We start from the raw sequence: 25607 nt of genomic DNA, 5'->3' as shown, positions 1-25607 counted from the left end.
GCCACGGGGCGTCTGCATGTCACCCCCTGCCACCGAGCCACCCGACACGGGTCAGAGGTGACCGCGGTCATCAATCCTCTCTTTAAAAAGCTTTTTACCACGGTTTGTCCGGAACCTCCAGGAGGGCGAGGGCTGGGGCCCAGTGTCCCTCACATGCCGGGGGTCCCACGGTTTGTGTGTGCAGGTGGGAAAGCTCCTTATGCGGTGACATCGGTGCGGTGAGGCCCTTTCTGCCACGGTCGATGGGGACAGGGACCTCGCGGCAGCCCCCCCGCTCCACGCTGCTCCTCGCTCCAGCCTCTTGCTTGGCGAGACCTGGGGTCGATGCCCCAAGCCCGGGCACCCTGGCTGCTCTTCCGTGCCTCAGTTTACCCGGGGTGGCAGCGTGAGATGCCTGTGCCCCGCCATGGCCATGGACCCCCGAAGTGCCCTGCAGTGCCGGGGGGCTGCGGAGCTCCTCAGATGTGGGGGTCCCTGTTCCCAGCCCTAAACCTGCAGCAGGGTGAGGTGGGTGATGCCGGTCTCACCGCAGGGACCGGGGCCCTCCTGCACCCCCCAGCCACTGGCGGGAGAGGGGAACTGGCCGGACTGGGGAGCAGGGGCTGGCGGCGGGCGAGAAACAGGGCCAGCACCAGCGACCAGCCCTGTCCCCTTCCCAGCACCGTCCCCCGGCCCGCCATGGCCGCAGGGTGGCCGGGAGCAGAGGAAGAGGAAGAGGAGGGTGCGGGTGCTGAGCAGGAAGGAGGGCAGCAGCCGACTGGTTGTGCAGGTTTTGGGGGGTGGGTGAGTTTTTGGGTGCTGGACGTGGGTGCTGAGGGCGTCGCTTGCTCCTTCCACCATCTCTGTATGTGGCAGTTCTGGTCCAGGGGCCGGTGGGAGGCAGCAGCCATGCCCGGAGGCAGCGCTGCCCCACCATCGCGCCGTGGCGGCCCCCTCGGCTGCGTCTGCCGGTGGCCGAGCCAGGACCGAAGTTTGGGGCATTAAGGGGAGCCCGGGGAGGTGCCGGCTGGAGGCCAGGGGCTGTGCGTGGGGCTGCCCCCAGGCTGAGAAACAACCCCTGTCCCACAGGGAAACGTCTCTAAATTATCATTATTATTATTTTCTCCAAACAAACGGGGCTTTGTGGGTGCTCGGCCGGTTGGAACGGGGCACCTGGAGCTGCTCGGTCCGCAACCGAAGGTAAAAACCAGGCTGAAAGGTTTAACTCTTCCCTCCAAGCATGGGAGGCTGCGCCCAGGATCCGGCGCCGCTGCCGTGGGGAAGCCCCCACCGGTGTCTTCTGTGCCCCCGGAGAGGGGGACGCGCTGGGACGGTCATCGCAGCGCCCAGCGGAGCATCCGCCGCCCCGCTGCTGGGCTGTACGCGGCCTCCCGGCGCTCGCTTAATTGCGCTGGGGGGGGGGGGGGTCAGCTAATTGCAGGGGGCGATTGATTGGTAAAAATGTCATCTTCGCCAGCCGCGGTTGCCAGGGTGACCTTGGCTGTTCTCTGCCGGCGTTATTGGTTCCCGGGTGCCTGAAGCCACCGCCACATGTCCCTGCGGGGGGGACGCCGGGGTGAGATGTGGAAATCCCTTTCCTTCCTCCAGATCCGGCCCGCTGCTGCCGGAAGCAGTGAGCGTCTGCCAAAGCTGGGGGGACACAGGTTTGGGGCTGGGGTGCGTCCCCGCCATGCCCACGTGGCCGCGGGCCCTTCCCGGCGGTGCCGGTGCCGCCTTCACCCGAGGGTCTTCGCGGGTCTCCAGCGCTGCACGTGCCGTCGGTGCACAGGGAGCGGCAGGGACAGGGCAGCAGGTAGGAGATGGTACATGAGGGTCGAAACGCTGAATTTCCTCGGGGATGCCGCTCCAGGGCCAGGCTTCAGCCCCACAGGAGCTGCCGGGGATCAGCGCCCCGGCGGCGGAGTGACTGCCCCGGAGAGCGGGCGCGAAAGGCAGGCGATGGGCTTGGGGCAATGGAAGGGAGAAACTCCGCTTGTATTTGGAGAGAGGGGTTGGGTTAACGCCAACAGCCATTGTCTGGAGCTGTGAAAACGCAAAAAACTGCTCCCAGCGGGGCCGGCCGGAGCCGACCGCGGTCAAGGATGGAGACTCCCTGGCCCCAGCCCCGCTCCAGCGTGCGGCCGCTCTCACCACTGTTTGCTCAGACCAAAATGTCCCGTCCTGCCCGCCGCGACCCAGACCTCTCCCACGCTTTATTTCAAAATGGCACATGCCACTGCTCACCAGCTTTGTGTGAGAATGAACAAGAACTCGTTAATTTGGCTTCTCTCAGCACCAGCAAGGCGCAAGGGTTGGGTGAGGTTTCCCCCTCCCTTTCCAGGCGGTGAGGAGCAGCCCTGGCATGGGGAAGCCCCCAAATCCGCCCCCACCGCCACAGGTCGGGGGCTGGCCAGCGTCACCCAGCGCACCGCGGGGACACACACGGGGACACGGCGCAGCCGCGCTGTTTATGGACCCTGAACAAGTTATTCATGACTGCACAGTAAATGCTTTATGGACTGTCAGGCCAGCGCTTGGCTGATCGCCTCCAGGTTGCTGTGGTTAATTGCAGTGAGCAATTAATCTAATGACAGCTAACGTGGGACCACTACGGCGGGGGCTCTCTGCGGGCACGCGGGATGCGTGCGGGGCGGGATGGAGAGCAGGGAGACACCGGGCTGGCTCTCGTCTCATTAACTGCCATCACTAACGAGGCAGTTAGTCCCCAGCTGGGTTTGCAGTCCCGGTGCTGTCACCGCGGGGCTGCTCGGTGGCGGTGCTGTTTGTGCCTTCGGCCTCTTCTTCCTCGGCTCCCACCTTCCTCGGTCTTCAAGGCACAGCCTGAACCCCACCGAGCTGCTCCAGACCCCGGCGGCTCTGGGGGGGCACTGAGCACTCCGCAGCAAAACCAGTTCAGCCCCGGTGCAGCCCAACACCCCCGCTGCCCAAATCTGCCCGCTCGCTGCCTAAACACTGCCCCAGAGATGCTCGTGCCCACCAGTTGCCCCCAGACCCGGTCTGGGACCACCCGCCTCTCTGCCGGGGCGGTGGAAGGGACGCCCGGGCCTTGGCACCGTGTCCCCGTCCCCCGGCAGATCCCACGGGAACAGCTCCTGCAGCAGCGGCTCCGGGTTGTTTTGAACCAAGCCGCGCCGAGACGATAAATCAGGGCCGATAAATCAGGGCAGGTTTCGAGCCGTGCCCGGCTGCCAGCGAGGAGGGGGAAGCCCCGGGGGGTGCCCAGCGAGGGTGCCCCGGCAGCAGGCGGGGAGAGGCGGGCAGGGCAGGCAGGTCCCTGCGGGGGCCAGGGCAGGAGGTGTGGCGGGGGCTGTCCCCGCGTCCCTGCGTGGGGCAGGATGGGTGGCAGCAGTCCCGCTCGGTGCCGCGGCGGCGAGAGCTCGGCGGCTGCCCAGGGCTGTCGGCACGGCTGCGGGCAGGATTGGTGCAGGTACGGGGGTCCGGGGGGGGGAGCATGGCACGGGGCAGCGGGTCCCAAGAGCTGCCATCCTCCTCCTCCTCCTGCTCGCTTCGGGGCACCCACGGGTGCCCACTGGGACCCGAGTGGGCAGTGGGTGCAGTGGGGGTCTCATTGCCAGAGGGTCCTTCGGGGCTGTCCTGGTCCCTGCGGACCCCAGGGAGCAGCGGGGAGCCCAGGGCAGCCCCCGCCTCTAACGAAGCTGCGGTTGGGTGCTGGGCACCGAGGAGCGTTTCGGGATGGGGACGGGAGAGCCGCCTTTTCACCTGGAGTCGCGTCAAAACAGGCGGAAAAATAGGGCGAGCAGAGGGAAACTCATGGCCCAGGCATGTCCTCAGAGCTGGGGAAAAAACCCTGAGAAGCTTTAATGAGCCCTGATCCAGCCGGCCGGAGCGCGGGGGCGTTTCCGGCGTGACGAGGGCAGGAGGAAGCATGAGCTGGCTGCTGCCACGCGCACCCACCCGCCGGCTCATCGCCCGTCCTCGGGCCGGCGTCACCCACGCCTGGCGCAATGGGGCCGAGCCTGGGGTGATGCTGGAGCTGCCACAACCGGGGCTTGGCGGAGGGGGGGTCCCGAGGCGGCAGGCGCCGGCTGGGGTCCCACGGGGATGCTGTGAGCGGGGAAGCAGCAGCAGCGCTGCCCAGGCTGGTTACGGCAGCGCCCACCAGCCCCAGGCAGGGGATGGGGCAGGGGCCAGGCTGGTCCCATCCCCCCCCCACCCCAGCTTTTTTTTTTTTTGTCTGGGATGGAACGGGAAGGGCAGAAAGGGAACCAGAAACCCCCAGCCATGAGCGCTGGCTGTGCTGGGTCTGCTGGGTGCTCCCAGGGAGCCCAGCACGTCTCTCACTAATTCCTGTACGGAGCAACGACTCAACATTTATCCGGAGATTTCAGAAACAAAACCGCCACAGAAACCCCGCGGCAGCGGGCCGGATCAGCGAGTGACATAAATCTCTGCGTGTTTTACTAACCCAGGCCAAACCCTTGTGGCACGGTGCCCGTTCCTGCTTAAAACTGGTTTATCTGTGTTCAGCCATGCAAACCCCCGCTAGCTTAAAACTATGGGTTTTGGGTGAAAAAGCCCCACTTTCGGTCTTGTTAGCACCCAGCAGCACCGCGTCGCTGCTTTACAGCTGGAGACCTCAGGGAGCAGCGGACGGGACGCTCCCCGCCGGGCCGGGTGGACCGGCTGGTTCATGCCAGGCACTGAGCTGGAGGAACATCCCGTGGGTTAATAAATCACCGTCGGTCTAGGTGAGGTGTGGAGCAGCACTCAGAGGATGTCTTGTGCCTTTGGCCGTCGCTGGCCCTCGCTGGCCCCGGGAAGCTCTGGGCTGGGGCCGGCGCGGGGTTTGGCCGCCCGCCCGTGCAGCTGGGGCTGGCAGGGCACCCTGGCACCCGCTTCCAGCCTGTTCCCGCCTACCCAAAGTGCAATTTTTGATTTCTAATTATTGAGGTGATGAGTGAGGTTTTTAGAGAGGTTTCTTGGAACTGAGGTTTCTTAGATACCCCCTTGGAAGTATTTCTCCAGTGCTTTGAATCACTCTTTTTTTTGTTTTTTTTTTTTCATTTTTTTCCCCTTTCCCTGTGCTCCTGGGCTCTGGCAAGGGGCTGTTTTCCCGGCTGCCTTTGCACGGTGCTCGGCTCCATGGAGGGTCCCGCATCTGCCAAGTGCAGGTGCTTCATTAGCTGCGCTTTTGTCTGGCATCGCCCGGGAACAGGGGTGCTTCGGAGCAGATGAGTGGCACGTGGAGGGGGGGATGGCAATCGCTGCTGGGTGCAAGGGGGCTCAGAGCCGCCAAGCACAGCGGGGACATCATGGATACTCACCTTCAGGCCAGAGGGACCTTCTGAAAGGATGGCCACAGACAAAACTAAGGCCTTCCAATGTATCTCAGGGAGACGCAGGGCAGGTTTAGATCCTTTGATTAAAACGATCGCACCGTTTGCTGGTTTGGAAGCAGTGAGCTCAAGCAAACATCTTGGCACATATCACTGCCGGCCTCAGCTTTAGTATTGATGCCCTGGGGCAAGGAGCAAGGTCAGAAGATGCTTTGAGCAATAGGTCAGGGTCCCGAGGGCACTAACAGGCACTAATGGCCCCAAGCAGCCTCACCTGGGACCTCTCCCACACCCACCCATGGACATGGGACTCTGTTTAAGCTCAGCCCTGGGGCTTAGTCCTAGCCTAAGCTTTACTGTAGGTGAGTCTGTCTCCAGCCAGGCTATATGCCTGTGCCTGGCCATGGACCCAGCCCTCCACCCATGGACTCACTTTCTGGCTTGGCCTTGGAGCTGTCTTGTCCCAACCGGCCTGCCCATAGCAAGGAGGGCTATGCCTCACCTTGGCTTTTGTCACCACACCTGACGTTGACCTGTGTGTTGACTTCCTGACTTGAATCTGGACCAAACTCATCATCGCAAGCTTGACTGGAGATCTGGGCTCAGGGTTGACCCTGGCTGCCATCCCTGGCTCTGCTCTGCTTGCCCATGGTTGGGGGACTGCAGGATGGTTGGGCACCTTGCTGTGCCCAGTGTTGGGGATGGAGTCGCGGCAGGGATGGTTACCTCCACCAGTACAAGCCAAGGGACGCTGGCTGCTTTAGAGCGATGTGAGCAGGTGGCTCAGTTTTCCCTGTTCTGGATGCCCCGAGGTTCATCTTGTCTTCTGTTGGATGTTCTCCACGGTGCAGGTACCTCCTTTAGCCCATATCCCTTGGCCTGTTTATGGCGCATGAGGAGGAGTACCCCTGCGTGGTCGGGGGAGCCCACCCCTCTGTTAGGAGGAGGCAGGGAACCACGCCTGCCAGGAGCAGGAGATGGAGGGCAGTTTGGTGTCCCCCGCCTTGTCTCTCTGCAACCAGACGCAGCCCAGAATTGGCTGTCTGCAGGGAAAGATGTCCCAAGCTGACAGCTTCACTGGACCAAGGACATGAGTAAGATCACAGCAGGGAGGAAGATGGGAGACTTGCATTTCTCTGTGTCGAACCCTTTGTCACCGTATTTTGCCCAAATACAGTGGGAACAGCCAGTCTGGGCACCAAGAGGCTTCTGTGCAGCTGGGTATGGAAGAAATCTCATCCCTCCAGGTATCCCTGCTCTTCCTGCTCCCTCTTATCTGTGGGACAAATAGTAGCTGGAGCCATGGGATGTTGCACGAGTGTCCCACCACGCACAGCAGCTCCCTGCAACCCTTCCTTCCTTTTCAGCCATGCCGTGAAAATACGGATGGGCCCCAAATGTGCTGAGTTCATGGGTGTCATTTAGGATCCAAGTACAGTGACAAATGCCGAGTCTTTTGTGGTAAAGAAGGATGATGTTGTGGATCAAAGCTTTTTTTTTTTGGATGCAGGGGCCGAGGTGCTGCCCATGTTGCTGTTCAGAGCCTCTTTGACCCGGGATGAGGTGACAGCTCTGGCACAGCTGGTGGCATCCCAGGGCAGCAAATGGTGCGTTGGGGCAAACCAATATCAAATTTGCCTTGTACCATGAGAAGCAATATGGAGACAAGTAGAGACTTCGGTGAAAGAATGGAAAAAAGAAGTGATCAAAGGAGTCAGATAAAAAATAATGGCAGGGACAGACTTCTGTGTGGGATTATATAATAATAAGGTAATTAATGCTTTATACCTCACTGACTCCTTTCATGTAAGGATCACAAAGCGCTTCACAAACATTAATTAATCTTCCCTAACATCCCTGCAGGGAAGGTCACTGAGCTACTGAGCGTAAGGAAAATCTTGTCATTGATGAAGGTAGCTGTTCTCTAGGCATGACGGATGCTCAGGTGCGATGGCAGGACAGGGAGAGATTCTCTTCCTCGCTGATGACTTCAACTGATTTCCCATAACTTCCTCAGAGAGGAAAAATGTCTTTGAGTTGTCATGGGAAGCCGGGACTGGGTGGCAGTGGGTCTGAAAGATGACCCATGCCAAAGCCATCGAGCATCCCTGATGACACTGAGAAGGCAGGGGTCTATCCAGGCAACCCTCAGTGCCAATGCCCATGCAAGGTCTGAGTAAGCATAAGGCACCCATGAAGGGCAAATCTGTGACTGTTGGGGGAAAAAAAAAAATGCCAGGGTGAAGTGGATTTCAATGCAGATCTGAGCTGTGGCTGGTCATGCAAAAGGCAGGGCAAAGGACATCAGGCGTCAAAGGGAGAAAGACATTTTCTGATGACAAATATTCAGCCTGATGATACTGATCTGTGACATTTAGATGGCTACAGAGGACTGCGTGTCAAAATGGGGTTTTACATCTCCAGGGTAGTAAAAAGGTCTACGTTAGTTTGCGGCTCCAGGAAAGATACTCATCCCCAGCTGTGCCCAGCAGAGTGTCCCCTCTGTGTGATGTCCTGCCCTGGAGAGGTGGAGGGCCTGGCTTTGGGATGTTGGAGCATCCCGGAGGGATCGTGCTGCCATTGCTCAGTGTTGCAAATATCTTTGGTTGTCCTCGTTCCTAGATCCTGGTAGCAGCGCCAGCATGGCTGCGCAAGACCCAGCCTCAGGCTGCCAGCATGGAAAGAAGAAGCTGCCAGGTCAGTGTGCAATGAGTGTGTTTTGGGGGTTTTCCTTTTTTTAGACAGCTTGTGAGGAAGTTGAATGTGGGACAGGGTTGTGAAATGGGGAACAAGCAGATCTGGGGTGAAATAGTCTGTAAGGATTGACCGTCAACGGGGGTGTAGGAGTTGGGGAACATGGCTGGGATGTCCCTTGCTTGGTGGTGTGGTATCTGCACTGGGATAGCAAAAATGAAATTGGGAGAGGAACCACCAGCCTTCAGAATAGCAAAGACTGTGCTTGGAGGAGTCGTCCTTCACCTGGCCTGATTATACTGTTAAACCAAAACCTGAGCCCCAGTGGTTAGCCTGAGGCTCAGAGGGGAAGTGTGCACAGCAGTTCTACACCTCTGGAATTTTCTGGCCCCCTGGCCCCTCTGTCCACTCTGTGACCCAGCTGACCCCGAAGATCCAGCTCTGTCCCAGCTATACCTCCAGCTGCTCTCAAGGTGTAGGTGCACTGTGTAGGTGCCCATCTTGCCAGCAGTGGGTGACCATGAGCCCAGTGGCACCATCACTCGTCCTTGTGTCCTTGGAGGCCAGAGGCTGATGGCCAGGGCCTGGCTCTGGTGAGAGCTGGTGGATATCCGCTTCCTTTTCCAGCTTTCACCTGGGAGGTGAGGGCCAATGACCGAAACTACCACATGCAGTCCAAGAAGAAATTTGCCTTCTGTCTGACCAAGAAGAAGTATGCGGTGAGTCAGCCTGGGACATTTCTTTACTCAGCCCCTGATTCCTGAGCTGGTGGTGGTTGGGGGTGACATGACAGAGATGCTGCAGAGTGATCTCCAGTAGGATGGAGAGTCACATACGTAATCCTCAATGAAGAGGAAGGGGCTACTCCCTGCCTGGTGCCCCAGATGCCCTCTGAAGCTGTCAGACAAGGAGCAGAACTGTAAGAAGGATACTTTTTAGTCTGATGGTCAAATCAAAAGAAAGATTTTTGAAAAAAGGTTTGATTGAACAAAACCAGATTTTTTTTTTTTTCCTCAGCTGAATAATGACCATCTTGTTGGGGGTCAGTTAAGTATGCTTTAGGTGATCAGAAGCAAAATATTTTGTTTCAATTTTATGTCATATGGCCCTTTGCTCTAATAAATCTTCTTTTTCCTTATGGCTTTTGTAAATTTTTAAAGGCATCTCTTATGCCATAAAAAGTTGAGAAGTCCTAAAAATACCAGAATGTTTTTGGCATTTGCAAAACACATCCTTGGTTTCATGTGGCTGAAATCCTGTTGTGGCTTTGACCTGCCTTTCTTCTGCAGGGCAATGCCATTAAGACAGCCAAGTACAATGTCTTTACCTTCCTGCCACTGAACCTCTACGAGCAGTTTCACCGAATGGCCAACATCTACTTTGTCTTCGTCATCCTCTTACAGGTGAGATGGACACTCTTGCAAGTGTGTGCGAGACTGTCTAGCAAAGGAGGGTTGTCTGGTGTTCAGAGTAGGGGACTCCAGTCTAAAATGGTGTCAAGGATGCTGCTTTTCAGTGGTGTTCATTGCCTTCCATGAACTCTGAGGGGTTTAACCTACATCAAGTTTGGTTACTTTAAACTGGTTGGATTCGGATGTAAGCTAAGCTCATGTAGACCATACCTAAACGGAAATCCTACCCTCCAAATTCAGTGATCCACATGCATTTCACGCATCCAGTTTAAAAAGAGGTGGAAATTCAACAAAACAGTTCCATGTAGACAGAGATGTTGATTTGATTCATCTTAGATGGGTTCCTGCCATCCTCAGGCACTGGCTGGAGAGCGGATCTGGGAGCAAGCGGGAGTTACTCAGTCACCTAAAGTGTCCCAATGTGGGATGAAAGTTGTGTCAGTGGTGTAAAATTCTCCTTCTCTAGACCTTCCCTGAGATCTCCACGCTGCCCTGGTACACTCTGCTGTTCCCCCTGAGCTGCCTTCTCACCATCCGGGGTCTACGAGACCTGATCGATGACATTGTGAGTATGGGTTGGAGCGAAAGGCTGTGAGTGTTGGGCATAGGTCCTGTGGGGGATGGTCAGCAGAAAGGGTCCCTTTGCTGTGGGGTGAACTGAAAAGCTTGGGAGTTGCTGTCATTCATCGTTCCTGAGGTACCATCAACTCTACCATGTGGAAAACGCTTTGCATTTTCCCTTGGGAAGGATGTGACTGGCCAATTGCTTTCCTTGGGGTCTAGACCCCCATCTCTGTCATCTTTAATATCTGAACCAATGGCTATATTCCCAGGCTGGTCCTCAGAAATACCTTGGGGGAATTTTCCCTTTTTATTGATCAGAATATATCTTCTGATTGCTTCAGAAAGCAGATCTTGCCCTGGGGCTGAGGTGGCAGATTGTGGCATTAAGAGGGTTGTTTTCATGGGACAAGGACTTCTGGCATGGCCCATCCCTTTCTTTTGGCTTCTTTTTTTCTCTCCTATGTGCAGGGACGTCATCAAAGTGACAGAAAGATCAACAGCAGACCATGTGAAATCCTGTCTGGGAAAAGGTGAGGGGCTTTGGGAAGCTGTACACGTTTTCCAGACCTTTGTGGAACGATGGATCATCTGAAGTGCTGAGCATCCTTAAGCATAGCAGCTGAGAAGGGTTTTGGTGGGAATGTCCCTGACTCTGCAAACTCCCATCACTTCCCAAAATCTGCTGCAGGTCCAGCTGTTCCCCTGTAGGAAAGATCATATCCCAGTCACAGACAACAGGTCTAAAAAAGCCCTAATTTGCTGTGATATGCTGGGAGGAGGGTTTCCTGGCCACAGAAGTTCCTCCAAGTTTTCATATCTAACACATGGAGTCTGGTTCATATCTAACCCAGGAATATCCTGCTAAACACTGGTCCAGGGAAGGGCTGACATTTCCCACCTGCGGCCAGGGGGCTGAAAGTCCCTGCCAGCTGTAGGTACGGGGGATACGGATGTGACAAATGGGTCCTGTGCCATCCTCAGTGCTCAGCCATCCTTTGGTCATGCAGACGGTACCACGGTGGCAGAAGAACCTACGATCTGGAGACTCCATTCATGCAAAAAGCTGGGACAGACACAGGCTGGCCCAGAGGACAGAAACAGCTGCAGCCCCCATTCCCACTGCTCTGCAAGGATAAAAATTTCCCTCCTAATTCTCCTGCAGCTTCCGCTGGCAGAAATGGCGTGACATCTGCGTTGGGGACATTGTCCGCCTGCGTAAGGAGAGCTTCGTCCCGGTGAGCAGGGCCCCGGAGCTGGCTGTGTGCCAGGGCAGCAGGGGGGAGTTTTTGGCGAGGAGGGGCTCAGCCAAGTGCTCTCTCCCCCTCTTTTCTCTTCAAGGCCGACATGCTTTTGCTGTGCAGCTCGGAGCCCAGCAGCCTGTGCTATGTGGAGACTGCCGACATCGATGGGTGAGGAGAGGGACAGGGGACCACTATTGCCATGAGGGATGGAGGGGCAGAGACATCCCAGCCAAGGGCTGAAGCCTCCAGTCTTGGAGACCCCTCGGCATTGGCAGGGTCAGGCATGCTGGGAGGGCTGCAAGTCCAGCAGAAACCGTGGGATGTGGGGGATCCTCCACAAGCTAAACATGCAGACACCCCAGAAATGGGATTTGAGCCCCAAATTTTAAAAAATGGGAAGCCAAAACCACTTTTGAGGCTTCCACAGAGCAGCTGGTGACCTTGGGCATCTCTCGGCTCCCTCCCAGCCATGCCGAGGACAGCGGCTGCCCATCCCTCCCGCCTCCATCACAGGATGATTTAATGGCAGGGTCTCCGGGCCAGAGCTTCCTCCCTGCATGATTGCTTGATGTCTGGCATGATAGGTCCCTATCTTGCTTTTCATTGCCATCACTCATGTAATCACCCAATAATTAATGACCATCTCTGTCCCATGGGTCTGACAGCAGAATTAGCAGCTCTGTCACCCCGCAGGGTTGTTTTAGTTTTCCCTCCCTGGCTCTTGTTCACAGGGAAACAAACCTGAAGTTCAGACAAGCCCTTCTGGTCACCCACCAGGAGCTAGTGAGCGAGGAGAGCATGGCCACTTTTGATGGTGAGTCTCCTGGATGGGCGAGGATGCGTCTGTCCCACTGGGATGGGATTGGTTCAGCCTTGTGAGATGCTGTCAGCCTAACCAGAGGTTGCACTTGATCCTACCTACGAGGCTGGAGGATGGTTGATGCCAAAAGACCTTGTGTGGAGGCCCTTCCCCAGCAGAGTGGGTCTGTGATGGGTCCATTGGGGTTGTGCACCTTCCCCCTGCCCTGGATCTTGGTTTTGCCACTGGAATCACGCTTAGCTCCCAAACCTGAGCTCAGACCCTGGATTTTTTCCCCCTTGGTCCTCCATAGGGCGCAGGCTCCCTTCTCAGAGGCTCTGGGGATGAAGGGGGTTGTGTTTGTACCTTGTCCAATTTTATAGCCCAGTGTGGTTCCTGGGCTGAGCACCCTCCCGGTACTGCAGAGTGGCCCTCCAGCTCAGCCTGACCTTAATTTGAGCCATCCATATCCCAAATGCATCTGGAGATGCCCTGGAAAAATCTGAATCTCCCCTGCGAAGCCCCCAGCACCCCTCTTTGGAGGGGGCAAGGGTGGTGGGGGGGAGAGGAAGGACCTCTTGTTTCCCCCAAAGCCATTACCTGAATCGTGCCCTCTGCTCAAGGGAGAGTGACCTGCGAGGAGCCCAACAGCCGCATGCACAGCTTCACTGGCACGCTGGAGTGGAGGGGCGAGACCTACTCGCTCGACAGCGAGAGGATCTTGCTGCGAGGCTGCAAGCTTCGCAACACCGATGTTTGCTACGGCTTGGTTATCTACGCAGGTGAGTGCCCAGGCCCAGATCGGGAACGGCAGAAAATACCCAGGTCCCCGGGGGTTGTAAGCTGCCCAAGCGCTTCTAGCATCAGCAGGTCCCATCCTCAGCTGATGGGAAGACCTTCCCTTCCAGTGGGAAGACCTGCTGCTGTATCCAAGCCCCCAGAAGTATGTCCCAAGCTTTGCTGGTGTTGGGTTTGCTGGCAGGGAGATGATGTGGTGGTACCAAACACCTGCTTATCCCAGGTTATATTTCAGCTGCGTCATGTCCTGTATCCATTTCACTTTGTGGCCTCCTGCATGGATGGCTCAGTGCAGCTGGGAGCTTGGCCATGAGTAGCTGTGGATAGAGGGGTAGGGTAAGATCTGGTGTAAGCAGCACTTCTCCGAGTGTGCAGCCATGGCTTGATTAACCACTGATCAAGAGATGTGGTCCTCTGAAGTCTTCAGAGATGGGGACATGTTGTTATGGAGGAAACCAGTATCACTTAGCTGCAAGTCAACCTTCTGGGAGCTGTGGACTTGCGTTTTTACTTCTAAAATGTTTCTCGTCCAGGATTTGATTCCAAAATTATGAGGAACTGTGGAAAGATCAAGCGGAAGAAAACCAAGCTGGACCGCCTGATGGACCGGCTGGTGCTCATAGTGAGTGTGGTGCCAACACCTCCTGCCCTGGTCCACTGTTGCTCAAAAGTCTCCTCATGAGAGGCTGCTTGCTTGGGTGATGCTGATTTTCTCAAGCTTGCAATATTTTGCTCAAATATCTTGGGTTTAACACGTTATGAGCAAATACCAAGTGATGTTCCCAGGAAGTGGCAGTTGCTGGGTCCGGAGCAGTCTGTGTGGTGGTTGTCTTGCTTAAGCCCTGGGCCCTGGCAGCTCTGAGTCCTCAGCTGCAGAGCAGCCCCTTGGACCAGGGAGCTGCAGTCTTCAGGATCTCCAACCCCTCCTGGGCTGCTTTACTCATCCATGACCGTGCAGGTCCAAGGAGGCCATTTGTGCTGAGGGACCTGGAGGCTGTGGCCCAGCACAGAGTAGATGGAGGACAGGAGAAGGAGGAGCCTTTCTTCTGCGGGAAGCAAAGCAGCATGGACATAACAATGAATTTGGATGTCTCTTATTCTGGTTCCTGGTGGCTGAGTGTCATCACTTCTCAGACTGGCCACCAGCATTCCTCTGTTTGCTGGTAACTTCAGCAGGAAAACTGCAGGACACCCCTTGTCCAGGGAGATGGTGTCTGAGGTGATTAGGAGGGTGGGAAAGTTGGGTTTTGCTGTGTGTGTGTTGTGGATGTGTCAAGCTGAAATACGTGCTGTGACCCTTCATCTCCACCCAGGACGAGCTCTGAGAACCTGCACAAGGACAACTTTCTGCAGGTTTACAGCTAAATGAGAAAAACAGCCTGGAAAGGGCAATGGTTGGTCCTAGAAAAGAGTCTGGTGGGCTCTGTGTGATGGGACATTCTTATCTCTGGCTTCCCACCTCAGATCTTCCTGGTGCTGCTGGTCACGTCGCTGTGCCTCGCCGTTGCCTCTGGGTTCTGGGCCAGGATGTTCCAGGAGAAGCACAGCTACCTCTCCGCTTTCTACAAGCACACGACCCCTGCCCAGCAGGCCTTCTTCAACTTCTGGGGCTTCATGATCCTCCTGAGCATCATCATACCCATGTCCATGTACATAATGTAAGAACAACAGAGCTTGCAAGTGATCAGAGATCAGTACCCCTCTCCCTGCCCTTGGCCATCATCTGGCACCTTGGTTTGCACCACAAAATTGGGCTGCACAAAAGATGCGGCTGTGACCCTGAGCAAGTCATCCCCATGTGTTCCCTTTGCCATAAGAGGGTGAGGATGGATGGGATGTGTATCTTACAAACCTTGATGATGTGCTTTGAGATCTCAGAGGAAAGCCAGAAAAGAGGTGCAAAGACACGTACTGATGTTGGACATTGTGGACAGGCTGAGGATGAGACTGATGAAGGTGGTGTTTCCCCACTAAGCAGCAGCAGGGTGGGGAAGAGAAGGGCGCAGCTGTTGTGAGCAGGCAATAATCACAATTTGTGCTAGAAAGAGGCCGTTTCCAAACTTTTTGGCCCTTCACTGAACTCCAGATCTATGAATTTTGCCATCAAGGGCCAGATTTCCAGAGGGGAGCCCAGTTGCCTGGGACCCAGCGGGCTCTCAGTCCGGTGTGATGAGCCTTCTGAAACCTGGCCACGAACAATGAAAACCTTCTTGCTTTCCCCAAGCTCAGAGCAATAGGATCCAGGTGGGGAGTTCCACTCTGCCCTTTTTTCCTGTGTCAGATCCCCAAGTGCGCCTGGGACGTGAGTAATGGAATCTCCTTCCCCAGCATAAGTTTTCTTCTACCTGACTCCCTAGGTTTGAATTCATCTATCTGGTGAACAGCTGTTTTATCAACTGGGATCTGGAAATGTATTATGCTGTCAAGGACATTCCAGCAAAAGCCAGAAGCACCAGCCTCAATGACCAGCTTGGCCAGATTGAATATATCTTCTCGGACAAGACTGGCACCTTGACACAAAACATTATGAGCTTCAAGAAATGCTGTATCAATGGGACCATCTACGGTAACTTTTGGTGGAAGCGAGTTTGTAGGGACTCATGAGTTAGGTAAACCTTGAATTGGTTCTGTCCACTCCTCCTGGCTTGCTAGGAAGCTTGGGGCATGTGGATTGATCTTGGTGGTCCGGCACGTAGACAGAAGATACTGTAGGAATTCAGCTGGTTCTCATCTCCCATGTTATCAGTGCTTTGCAGGGGCCACCACGCCTGTGGTCACGCTTGTCTCATGTTCCCAGTGCATGGAGTCAGGGCACAATTCTGCCCTCCTAAAATGGGTGCCTACCTGTCAGGAGATGTATTGTGCCCCAAACTCAGCTGAGATCAGCTAGGTTTTCCCTGATAAAAAGGGAGCCTGGGGTTAGGAGCCCAGCACAGCTACATGGCAAACATATAGTCTGAGTGAGACGGATCCCACTAGAATAATTAGCTGACGCTGACCCAGGAGGCTAGCACAGGGCAGGCAGAGGAGCCATGGGGTGATGGGCCAGTGAAGCCCATGGATTTTTATTTTCTATGAAGGTCTTGGAGAGAAAAAGGAGGTTTTTATTCTTCTTTGCATTGTTTGCTGGTGAATGTCCAGCTTGGTTTCCAAATCTGGGCACTTTGAGACTTTCAGGTGACCTATGGAGGAGGCAAAGAAATTATCATTTGCCGTATGTTGTTTCTTTACAGTGAATGCATGTAATTGCTCTTTGCCCTTTTTTTTTTTTATGATTCTGCTTGGTTTCCCCCCTAGAAACCCGAGAATTGCCAAGTCCTTTGTCTTTTTATTGCTATACTTACCTGAGCTCTCCACTGGCTTCTGGGAGCTGTCTCAGTGCTTAATTAGTCAAATTTAGCGAGTGGGGTGGGCCAGAGCTTTAGTGTGGAGCTCGTTTTTCCCGAGATAAGTATCAGGCACTTGGGACAAATGGACAGGGGTAAAAGAAAAGAGGAGGAAAAAAGCTCTAGCAGTTTTTAAGCAGGAATAAAACCAATTTTCCCCTGCCTGATGTTGCACCTCTGATAGCAGTATTGCCGTAATCCCACCAGTCTCTGGCCAGCTGCAGAGTCTCCCAGGAAACGTGGGTGAAAGCTAGACCTGAATTTTTAACATTAAAAACGTGTCAAAAGTCTGAACAGTCCAAGAGCCAAATAAGTCAATCCTGGATATCCTAATGGAGCCTGGCTCATGACCAACACCGAGCAGGCGCTGAAAACCTGTCCCTTTTTGCCAGTCTTTTGGCCAGCAAAGGCAGCAGTCCCTTCTAGAGAGCTGCTCGCAGCCCCTGTTAGTGATGCTCCCTGCCAGCTCGCTATTAATTGAATTATTTTTGTTTTGGCAGGTACAGGCACAGGCCATGAGAACAAACAGCCATCGGTGCGTAACTCCCCTCTCCCATCTCACGGGGCAGCTGCTGCTCCTCACTGGGGCCAAAGTCGTAGCAGTCACTGATTGCCCCAGCAGCGGGCCCAGCCTCTTGTTCTGCAGCACAGCTTGCTTACAGTGGGGTCCCGTGCTGCAAGAGTGCTATGTGCCTCCTTGGGCTGGCGAGTTTGCCGGTCCTCAGCTGCCAGTTAAGGACAGGGGAACCGGGTTTATAAAATAATGCAGTTCTGATTTTTTTTTTTTTTTTTTTTATTCCCAACCTTTTTATACTCACCACCTTGGTGTAGGCAATGCAGAGCTCGGCTTATGGACTCCGATCTGGATCGGACCATACCAGCACAGGGTTGCTGTATTTACTCGCTCTAGGTTGTATGTATTGCAGCATCTCCGGTGCAGAGCCCTGTGCTCAGTTGCTCTCTTGGGTGCCTGCAGCCTGCCTGTGCCTCTTGCAGGGGCTGGGCTTGACCCGGAGCCACCATGGGAAGAAGAAGTTGGACTGTTGCGATGTGACGCTGCTGGAAGCCGCCCGGCGGGACAGCGACCCCGTGCTGAGGGAGTTCCTGAGGCTGCTGGCCCTCTGCCACACTGTCATGGTGGAGGACAAGGGAGGTGGGTTGGAGGTGGTGGTTGACATGCTTGGAGCGGGGTCGAGCTGCCATTCAAGGCATTGAGGCTGTGATGGCTTTTTCCATCGCCCAGAAAAGCTCCGCTGTGCGGGGAGCAACTGGTGTGAGAGCCCAGGGATGCTTTGTGCCACTGTCCAAGCATCACAGACATGTACACTTGAGCTTGTTTTAAAGCTAATTAGTTAGAACAGAAGCACAGGGGGGATAATCCAGTCTGGGCGCTTGTCCTGCATGGGGCAATGAGCAGAAGAGATGACACAAGTAGGACTGAGTTTCCCTAGCCTGGTGGCTTGGACTTCACAGTGTCCACAGATAATGTTGGTGCTGGGCAAGAACAGGATGCTTCAGATGTCCAAGAGTTGCTTGGCTGGGATTCTCCTTGTCTAACCCCTACTCCTCTTCTGCAGACCAGCTGGTTTATCAGGCAGCTTCACCAGATGAAGAAGCGCTGGTGTTGGCAGCCAGGAACTTGGGGTACATCTTTCTGGCCCGAACACAAGACACAATCACCATCAGTGAGCTGGGGAAAAGGAGGACGTACAAAGTGCTGGCCATGCTGGACTTCAACAGCGATCGCAAGAGGATGTCTGTCCTGGGTGAGCGGGAGGGGGTGTCTCAGGGGGTTGCTCCAGGAACACGGAGGGTCCCTTCTGTACTCAGCCCTACAAGGGATGGCACCAGGATGGCTGCGATTGACTGCAACTGGCACAGGGGCTCCTAAGGATCGTCCTGGTCACCGCTGTGGTTTTGCTCGCCCTGATACCTTGGTGAAGGCAGTCAAGAAGGGTTTGAGCAGCTGAGAGAGCAAGTAAATCAGAGGCTCAGAGGAGATGTACAAGGAACTGACAGTCCTTGAGGCCTGATCGTGCCTCGTGGTGGTGTAGATCTGAGGAAATTCCTATGACTGCAGGCAGAAAAGCACCAGCGTCCCCTGTGGTGCCTTCTGCAGCATGGCCATTGCCTGGGGACAGCGATGAGTGGGAGCCATCTCTCTGGGTACCTAAGCTGTCCTTCCCCTCCCTCCCAGTGCGAGACCCCCAGGGCACGATCCGGCTCTACACCAAGGGGGCTGACATGGTCATCCTGGAGAGACTGCAGAGGCGAGGGCCCAATGAGACCTTCACCGAGATGGTGCTGGATGTGAGTCCCAGGCCAGCCTGGGGTGGAAAGGGTTGGTCTCCCTGCTGCTGGCTTTGGGCTGGGTGTCCTGGAGTCCCCTGCTGCTCCTTCTCCCTCTGGCTTCAGGATTTTGGTCCTTCTTTCTTCCTTCTGCTCTAGGAGCCTCACTTGCATATGCGCAGGGGCTAAGAGGGCATCAAATCCACCTTCAGTGTTCTGCATGGACCAGTTGCATTGCAAGGATGTTCATGGGGATGCTGTAGGATGGGGGAGGGAGTCAGAGCCCAGAGGGAGACCCTCAGAAACTGGAGTGTCTCTGGCTCTGCCCATAGGAGCATCACAGCTGGTTGGCATGATGCCCTGGTCCACCATGAGGGTCATCCTGGTCAAGGGAAGGGAGACCTGATGTCTCATCTCTGCAGCGCTTTGCAGAGGAGACGCTGAGGACTTTATGCCTGGCCAGCAAGGAGGTGAGCGAGGTCGAGTACCATGAGTGGAGCAGGAGGCACCATGAGGCCAGCGTCCTGCTACAGGACCGTGCACAGGAGCTGGACAAGCTGTATGAGGAGATGGAGCAGAACCTGCAGGTGAGATCAGGCCGGGATTTAGGAGGAAGCAGCTGTGCTGGTCCCAGAGAGGGGCAGGAGTGTGGGGTTTGGCTCCCCAGGATGGGGGGGTGAAGTGTCCAACCCAACACCCATCCCTTGGGTGGGAGGGCAGGTGGAGTTCCCCCCCCAGGGGTGACTTTGTGACATGCCAGTAGATACTGGGTTAGATATCTGTCAGGTCGTGTCCATCCATGGGCAAGGACTCCTGGTTGGATCCAGGGCAGTTCCCACCTCTGTATATTGCCCTGCCCCATGTCATGACACCCACTCATCCTCCTTCCAGCTGCTTGGGGCCACAGCCATTGAAGACAAGTTGCAAGATGGAGTCCCTGAGACCATCCAGCTGCTGAAACTGGGCAACATTAAAGTGTGGGTACTGACAGGAGACAAACAAGGTCAGTGGAGGCAACCCCAGACCCCACCAACACACTTCAGCTTCTCCCCTAACCAGAATCAGAGAAGAGATGAGACCATGGGAGTGGGCAGCAATCAGGTTCTGCCATTCCCTTTAATATAAAATAGCAGCACATCCCACAGATCATGTCACCTATGGGGAAACTGAGGCAGGGAAACCATCTGCATGATGGCACAGAGCTGGAGCAGAGCCCCCAGGAGCTGCTGCCCACCAAGGGCTGTTGGACCTGAGGGCTGGGGGCTGCCCTGGGATGGGGGGGAGCAGCACCATCGGCCGTTGACACCTGCATGTTGCAGAGACTGCAATGAACATTGGCTACGCATGCAAGCTGCTCACAGATGACATGGAGATCCTGGAGGAGAAGGAGATCAGGTGAGGAATTGTGACCTCCTGGTTCAGGATATTGTCCCCGCTGAAGACATCCGAGGGCATAGGAACCTGTGCAGGGTAGGCAGAGCTCGACTCTGCCAGCGATGCTTCTTTTTCTCTGTCCCAGCCTGCATGTCCATGGCCCTCATCTGCTGACGCTTTTCCAGGCCTCCCCATCTGTTTGTGCCCCTACAGCATTCTCTTCCTCAGCAGGCTTTGACTAGAAAGTGCTTAAGCTGTCTCTCCAGCCTCTAAACCACAGGGACAGAGGCTGATTGCTGACATCAGTGAGCTCTTGGGGTCCCTTCTCTGTCCCCCCTGCTTCCACCACTGGGTACCAGTCCCATCTCCCTGGAGCTGGCTTTGAGATGCCAAAGGCCAACTGTAGGTCTTGGTCGAAGCCAGGCAGCATGCCCAGTGTCCTCAGCTCAGCTCCAACCACCCCTTCCTCGCACAGTGAGATCCTCGAGGCTTACTGGGTGGAGAACAACTTCAGTGGCAGCAGGGAAACCCTGTGCAGCGGCCGACTCTCCCAGCAGCGCCCAGAGGCTTCATGTCACAAAAAGAGAGCTATCGTCATCAGCGGGGACTTCCTGGTAAGGTGGCACTTGGATGCTCTTCTCTGCTCCCTGCCTGCGCTGGCAGATTGCTGTTTCTGCCCTGGTGCTATCAAAGTGCTGGGTGGCACCAGCACACAGAGGATGTGATGGCCCTCCTGCCCAAGGGGCGGGAAAAGCCCATCCTGGGCTGGGGAATGAAGAGTGGAGAAGGAGACAACATTGCACCAATTGTTTGGTGTTGGGGGGCTTTGACCACACCTGCCCGACCAGTCTTCTGGGATGATGCAGGCTGGGGGGTAATCACATGCTCTTCTGGCCATACTGGGACAAACTGGTCTCATGGCCACAGAATCTGCTGCATGATGAACTTGGAGAAAACTGGGGTCACTTTTTTGTAGCATCTACAAGATTTAACAACATCACTGAGAAGCTGGGGGCTCTCATGCTATGAAGGCTATGGGTGAGGTCCCAGCCATGTGTGCTCTCCCCTAAGGACAAAATCCTCCACACGGGAGAGGTGCTGAAGGAGAAGAAGAGGCGGCTGTGGCAGCGGCTGGCTTGCTGCAGGGCTACGGACTCGCAGGAGCAGGGCAGTCTCGTGGAGAAGGCCTTCGTGGACTTGGCCACCAGCTGCCAGGCGGTGATCTGCTGCAGGGTGACCCCCAAGCAGAAAGCCCTCATTGTGCAGCTGGTGAAGAAGCATAAGGAGGCCATCACGCTGGCTATCGGGGATGGGGCCAACGATGTCAACATGATCAAAAGTGAGGCTCGGGATGGGGGGATGTGGGTTTCAGCTGGGGCATCCCGCTGGCGGGGAGGGGTGGTGCCCGGCTGCCATCTCCACCACCTCACCCTCTCCTTTGAGGTGAGGAGTTGGAAGGGGAACCCCCAAACCAGTTCTCCATATTGCTGTGCCAGGAGGCTAACGAGAGGCATGGGACCAGGACCAGGACAAGCCTGGGACAAGAGCAGGGTGGAGCACTTGCTTTGGCAGTGGGGATGAACCTTGTTGAAACGTCAAGCCCCAACCTGGGCAGCTGGCAGACGTCCCTGCCTGTCTCCAGCAGCCCTGACATGGGGCTGTGCTCTTCACATGCCCAACCATGCCTGGCATGTCACTCCCGCAGCCGTGGCATGTGACGGAGCAGGCTTCTTCCCTCTGCCCATGGCTCCTCGATTCACCCTCTGCCCATCAGCCTGGGGGCAATCCACAGGGAAATCAAGCACCTGGCTCCCTGAAAACCTCCCCACCTGCATTTCACACCCTCCTGTCCTCTGCAGCTGCTGACATCGGGGTGGGCATCAGCGGGCTGGAGGGCATGCAAGCCGTGCAGTGCAGCGACTACGCCCTGGCACAGTTCTCTTACCTCCAGCGCCTCCTGCTCGTCCATGGCCGCTGGGCATATCTGCGTATCTGCAAGTTCCTCCGCTACTTCTTCTACAAGACCTTTGCTGGCCTCATGGCCCAGGTCTGGTTTGCTTTCCACAGTGGATTCACAGCTCAGGTGAGGGATGCTGCCATAAGCAGGGATCACATCCATCCTGTGGAGGTTTGCACACCAGTGTTGCAATCCCCTGCTGAGGACCCCACGCAGGTCTCGTGCCTGGCACTGCCTGATGGGCATGTGTCCACATCACTGCCCTGGTGCCCTTTCTCCCTTGCCCTGCTATTGGGCTGTCCCATTTTTTGGGGCTGCCCAGCTGAGATGCAACTGGTTATCTGCTTTTTACCTGTCTGGATTGGGAAAAGCACCCTGGGGAGATTTGGGATGTCCTTGTGAGCTGCAGCTCAGTCTTGGACAGATGCAGGGGAAGATCCCACGTGCATTAAGCTGGTTCCCTCCAAAATGGGAGCTTTTATCCCAAGGGCCATCAGTGTGACTTGACCGTGTGGCTCCAGCCCCCCCACCTCTGCCTGCAGCAAGGCCCCGCAGCCCACCAATTGCTGCAGACGACGTGGGGCTGATGCAGAGCCTGGGGCAAGTCCATAGGGATTTCCCCAGAGTTTGGATGTGAGTCTCTTGGACTCACCCCTGGTGCCTGGGCATCCTTTCTGAGTCTTTCCAAAGCACCACTGAGCTCACAGCTGCTTTCTTCTCCCTTCTAGCCTCTGTATGAGGGCTGGTTCCTTGCACTCTACAACATTTTCTACACCACCTACCCCGTGCTGTCCATGGGCCTTCTGGAGCAGGTATGGGTTCACCGGGCTGCATCCAGCCCCTGTGCCCGGAGGCTGCATCCTCAGCAGGTGTGAATCAGCCCAGTGGTCTTTTCACCCCACCTGCGTGGCTCTGTGTGCTGGGACATGGCACCAAGCAGCTCGATGGGCATCTGTAGGTCACCACCGGGCCTGGGGTGCCTCTGTTCCCCGTCCCCCCGGAGCAAGCAGGTGGAGGGATTCAGCGCAGCTCTCCTGAAGGGTGTGTTGGGTGGGGGTGGCCCAATCCTGCTCCCCGGTCTGGGTGGGGAGGGTGATGCTTAGCCCCCTCCCGGCAGGACGTGAGTGCCAAGAAGAGCCTGGAGTTCCCTGAGCTCTATGTGATCGGGCAGCAAGACGAGCTCTTCAACTACCGCGTTTTCGGCGTCACCCTCCTGCATGGCGTCAGCACCTCCCTCGCCAGCTTCTACATCGCGCTCTGGGCCTTCGAGGACCGCGTCGGCAGCAAGGCTGTTGGCGACTACGAGTCCTTTGCCGTCACAGTGGCCACGTCAGCGTTGCTGTCAGTCCTCGCGGAGGTGAGCGCCAGCCTGCCCTTCCCCATCATGGCCCTGGGGGAGATGTTCAGGGACAGCAGCCGGGCTCAGCCCTGGGCTCTCTGACATGATCCCCAGCAGCTTCGTGGCTGGGGGACGATCTCCCTTGGGGCAGGGGAGGAATTAGGGCTGAGTGGCTGTATGGAAGAGGGCCCACACAATCTCATGCTCTCCCCTTGCCCCTGAAGATCATCCTGGACATCAAGTTCTGGACGGTGTTGTCCTTCCTGATGGTCATAGCCAGCCTGCTGCTCTTCTGCCTCTTCTCCTTCCTGACCCAAAGTATCAATGCCTTCAGCATAGCCCCTGCTGTCTTCTGCTTCCCAGGTGAGATGCCCCAGGGAACCCCACGGTCCTTCCCTTCTCTGAGCCAGGGGAGCCCAGCCTGGGCTTGGTGCTATGAGCTGTTCCCACCTTGTAGATCATCTCTTCATCACCACTTCTCAATCTTGCTGTCTTGATTTTTTTACTCCAGTTTAGGTGCCATCTCCTCTTTAGACCCCTCCACACCTTTGTGGGTGGGGGCCTGTCCCCCAACAGTTGTTCCCTCTGTCCTCTCCACCTTCCCTACATCACCCACCAACTTCTTGCATTGACAGACGCCAGCCGGAATGCCCTGACCGACCCCTACGTCCTGCTCGTGGTCCTGCTGTCCCTGGTAGTGAACACCATCCCCTCGCTCGCCGTCCGCTCGTACCGCACCATCACGGGCAAAAACACCGTGCAGCAGGTGAGGGCTGTGCGGGGGCTGGCATGGGGAGGGGTCTACCTCCTGCTGGCGTTGGTGTCTGGGGCTGGCCAGGGCACTGCTGGTGCTGGAAGGGTGATGTTCCCCAGGGAAGCCATTGCCTGGGCTGTAGCAGTGGGATGTCACCTCTCCTTTGTGGCACTGCTCAGCTGGTGGTGGTCTCTCATGGACATTGGTGTCCAAGTCTGGCTCCAGAGCCCTCTTCCCAAATCAGTTCATGGCCCAACAGGAGGCCCTGAGGCAAGACACCTGCTCCAGCTCTTGGAGAGGGTCTGCTTTTGGCTGCAATAAGGAACTGCCCTCCAGGACTCCCTGGAGCTGCTGCTTAGGAGGCACTGGGGTCTGGTGCAGGTCTTGGTACCACCCCCAGCTTTGGTAGAGCTCACCCCCATCCATGTTGTGGGTCATACCTTGCTGGTGGTACAAAGAGGTCCCAGATGAGAGCAGGGGTTAAGATTGTGCTCTGAGAGCTTTGAAGACCCCCATGAGGGTCCCCACGTTATGCATCCTATCACATCAACTCAGGTCATGGTGGAGCTGGGAGCCAAGCCGTGTCTTGGTGGAGGGTGTCCCTGCTTTCCCTGTGTGGTCACCCTTGGGGTGAGGGCTTGCCTGGGAGGTGGCCACAGCTCTGACTTCCCCATCTCCTTGCAGAAGATCCGCCTGAAGGCCAGGCAGGAGCCAGAGCCCTCGGTGGAGCTGCGTGCCCACGTCCCTCGCGGCTCCTTCCACCGCCGCTCCAGCTACGCCTTCTCCCACCAGGAGGGCTACGCCGGCCTCATCACCCGTGGGGACAGCCTGCGCGCCGGGGGCACCCGCAGTGCCGCCCCGCGTCTCCTGTGCCCAGAGACGACCCCGGCTTTGTCCTCCCTCCCCAGCCCCTCGGCGTAGCTGCCCTGGCCGGCACCAACCTCCCACCATGCTGGGACAGGGGAGGTGCTGTCAAGGCACAGAACTGGCTGGCTCCCTCCTTTTAAGGGCATTTTATTAATCTTATTTGGATGGGTTTGAAGCGTGGGCAGCTCCCATGGCTGCGGAGGGGCCGGCCCCACCTCGTGTGCTGCTGCTCTGGGCCCTGAGCCCTGGGACGTATCCTGCCAGCAGCTCCATCTCCCCCACGCGGCGTGTTCACGGGCTTTGCAGGAGCCTGTAAAGCTGTGAAAACCACCAACCTCTGCTGCCACGCTTGGCCCTCACCCCACAGCTCCCTGGCTGGCACCCCAGCCCCTTCCCTCTGCTGAGCCCCCTCAGAGCTGGGGCTTCCTCCTGCCCAAAGCTGATCCTGCTCCAGGCTGGACCCACAAACAGCAACTCTGCTGCCCCAGGCTCGTTATTCCTCCTCTGAATTAATGCAAAGCCCTGATGCAAGACCAGCAGTGGGGCTGGGTGGTGGGTGCAGCCCTTCGCCCCTGCTCGCTCCCACCCACGCCGGGGGCTGAGCTGCAGCGGCTGCATGAAGACCCTCGTCTTGTTTTCCCATGACCGCAAGGAGCGCGGGGCAGAGCCAGCTGCCCTTGCCACGCAGGGCTGGATCTGGCCCCCGTGGCTTTCACATGCATTGACTCAACAGATTGGATACGAGCAGCATAATTTTGAAATGCCCCCTATTTTCTGGAGGAGGACCTATGTATGGTTGATTACCTGCAGGTGTTTCTCCAGCCTGGCTTCTTGCA

General features: G+C 56.5%; 1 protein-coding gene across 1 annotated transcript; it reads left to right on the top strand.

The window, feature by feature from the left end:
• Positions 1-7939: 7939 nt before the first annotated feature.
• Positions 7940-24825, top strand: ATP8B3 (ATPase phospholipid transporting 8B3). The gene is made up of 28 exons (XM_075723479.1): positions 7940-7994; positions 8619-8710; positions 9281-9394; positions 9870-9968; positions 10436-10497; positions 11130-11202; positions 11306-11376; positions 11940-12022; positions 12631-12789; positions 13339-13427; positions 14270-14463; positions 15163-15371; positions 15526-15528; positions 16692-16726; positions 17188-17344; positions 17769-17957; positions 18389-18501; positions 18903-19067; positions 19372-19483; positions 19800-19875; positions 20330-20468; positions 20926-21193; positions 21714-21937; positions 22540-22623; positions 22929-23168; positions 23375-23513; positions 23786-23916; positions 24589-24825. Exons 1-28 carry the CDS (start codon positions 7940-7942, stop codon positions 24823-24825), a joined length of 3612 nt encoding a protein of 1203 aa, XP_075579594.1.
• Positions 24826-25607: the final 782 nt, after the last annotated feature.

The sequence above is a fragment of the Pelecanus crispus genome, chromosome 20 (genome assembly GCF_030463565.1).
Source record: "Pelecanus crispus isolate bPelCri1 chromosome 20, bPelCri1.pri, whole genome shotgun sequence".
Taxonomy (NCBI): Eukaryota; Metazoa; Chordata; class Aves; order Pelecaniformes; family Pelecanidae; genus Pelecanus; species Pelecanus crispus.
The sequence above is the reverse complement of the archived record's forward strand: the minus strand, read 5'-3'. Positions and strand labels throughout refer to the sequence as shown.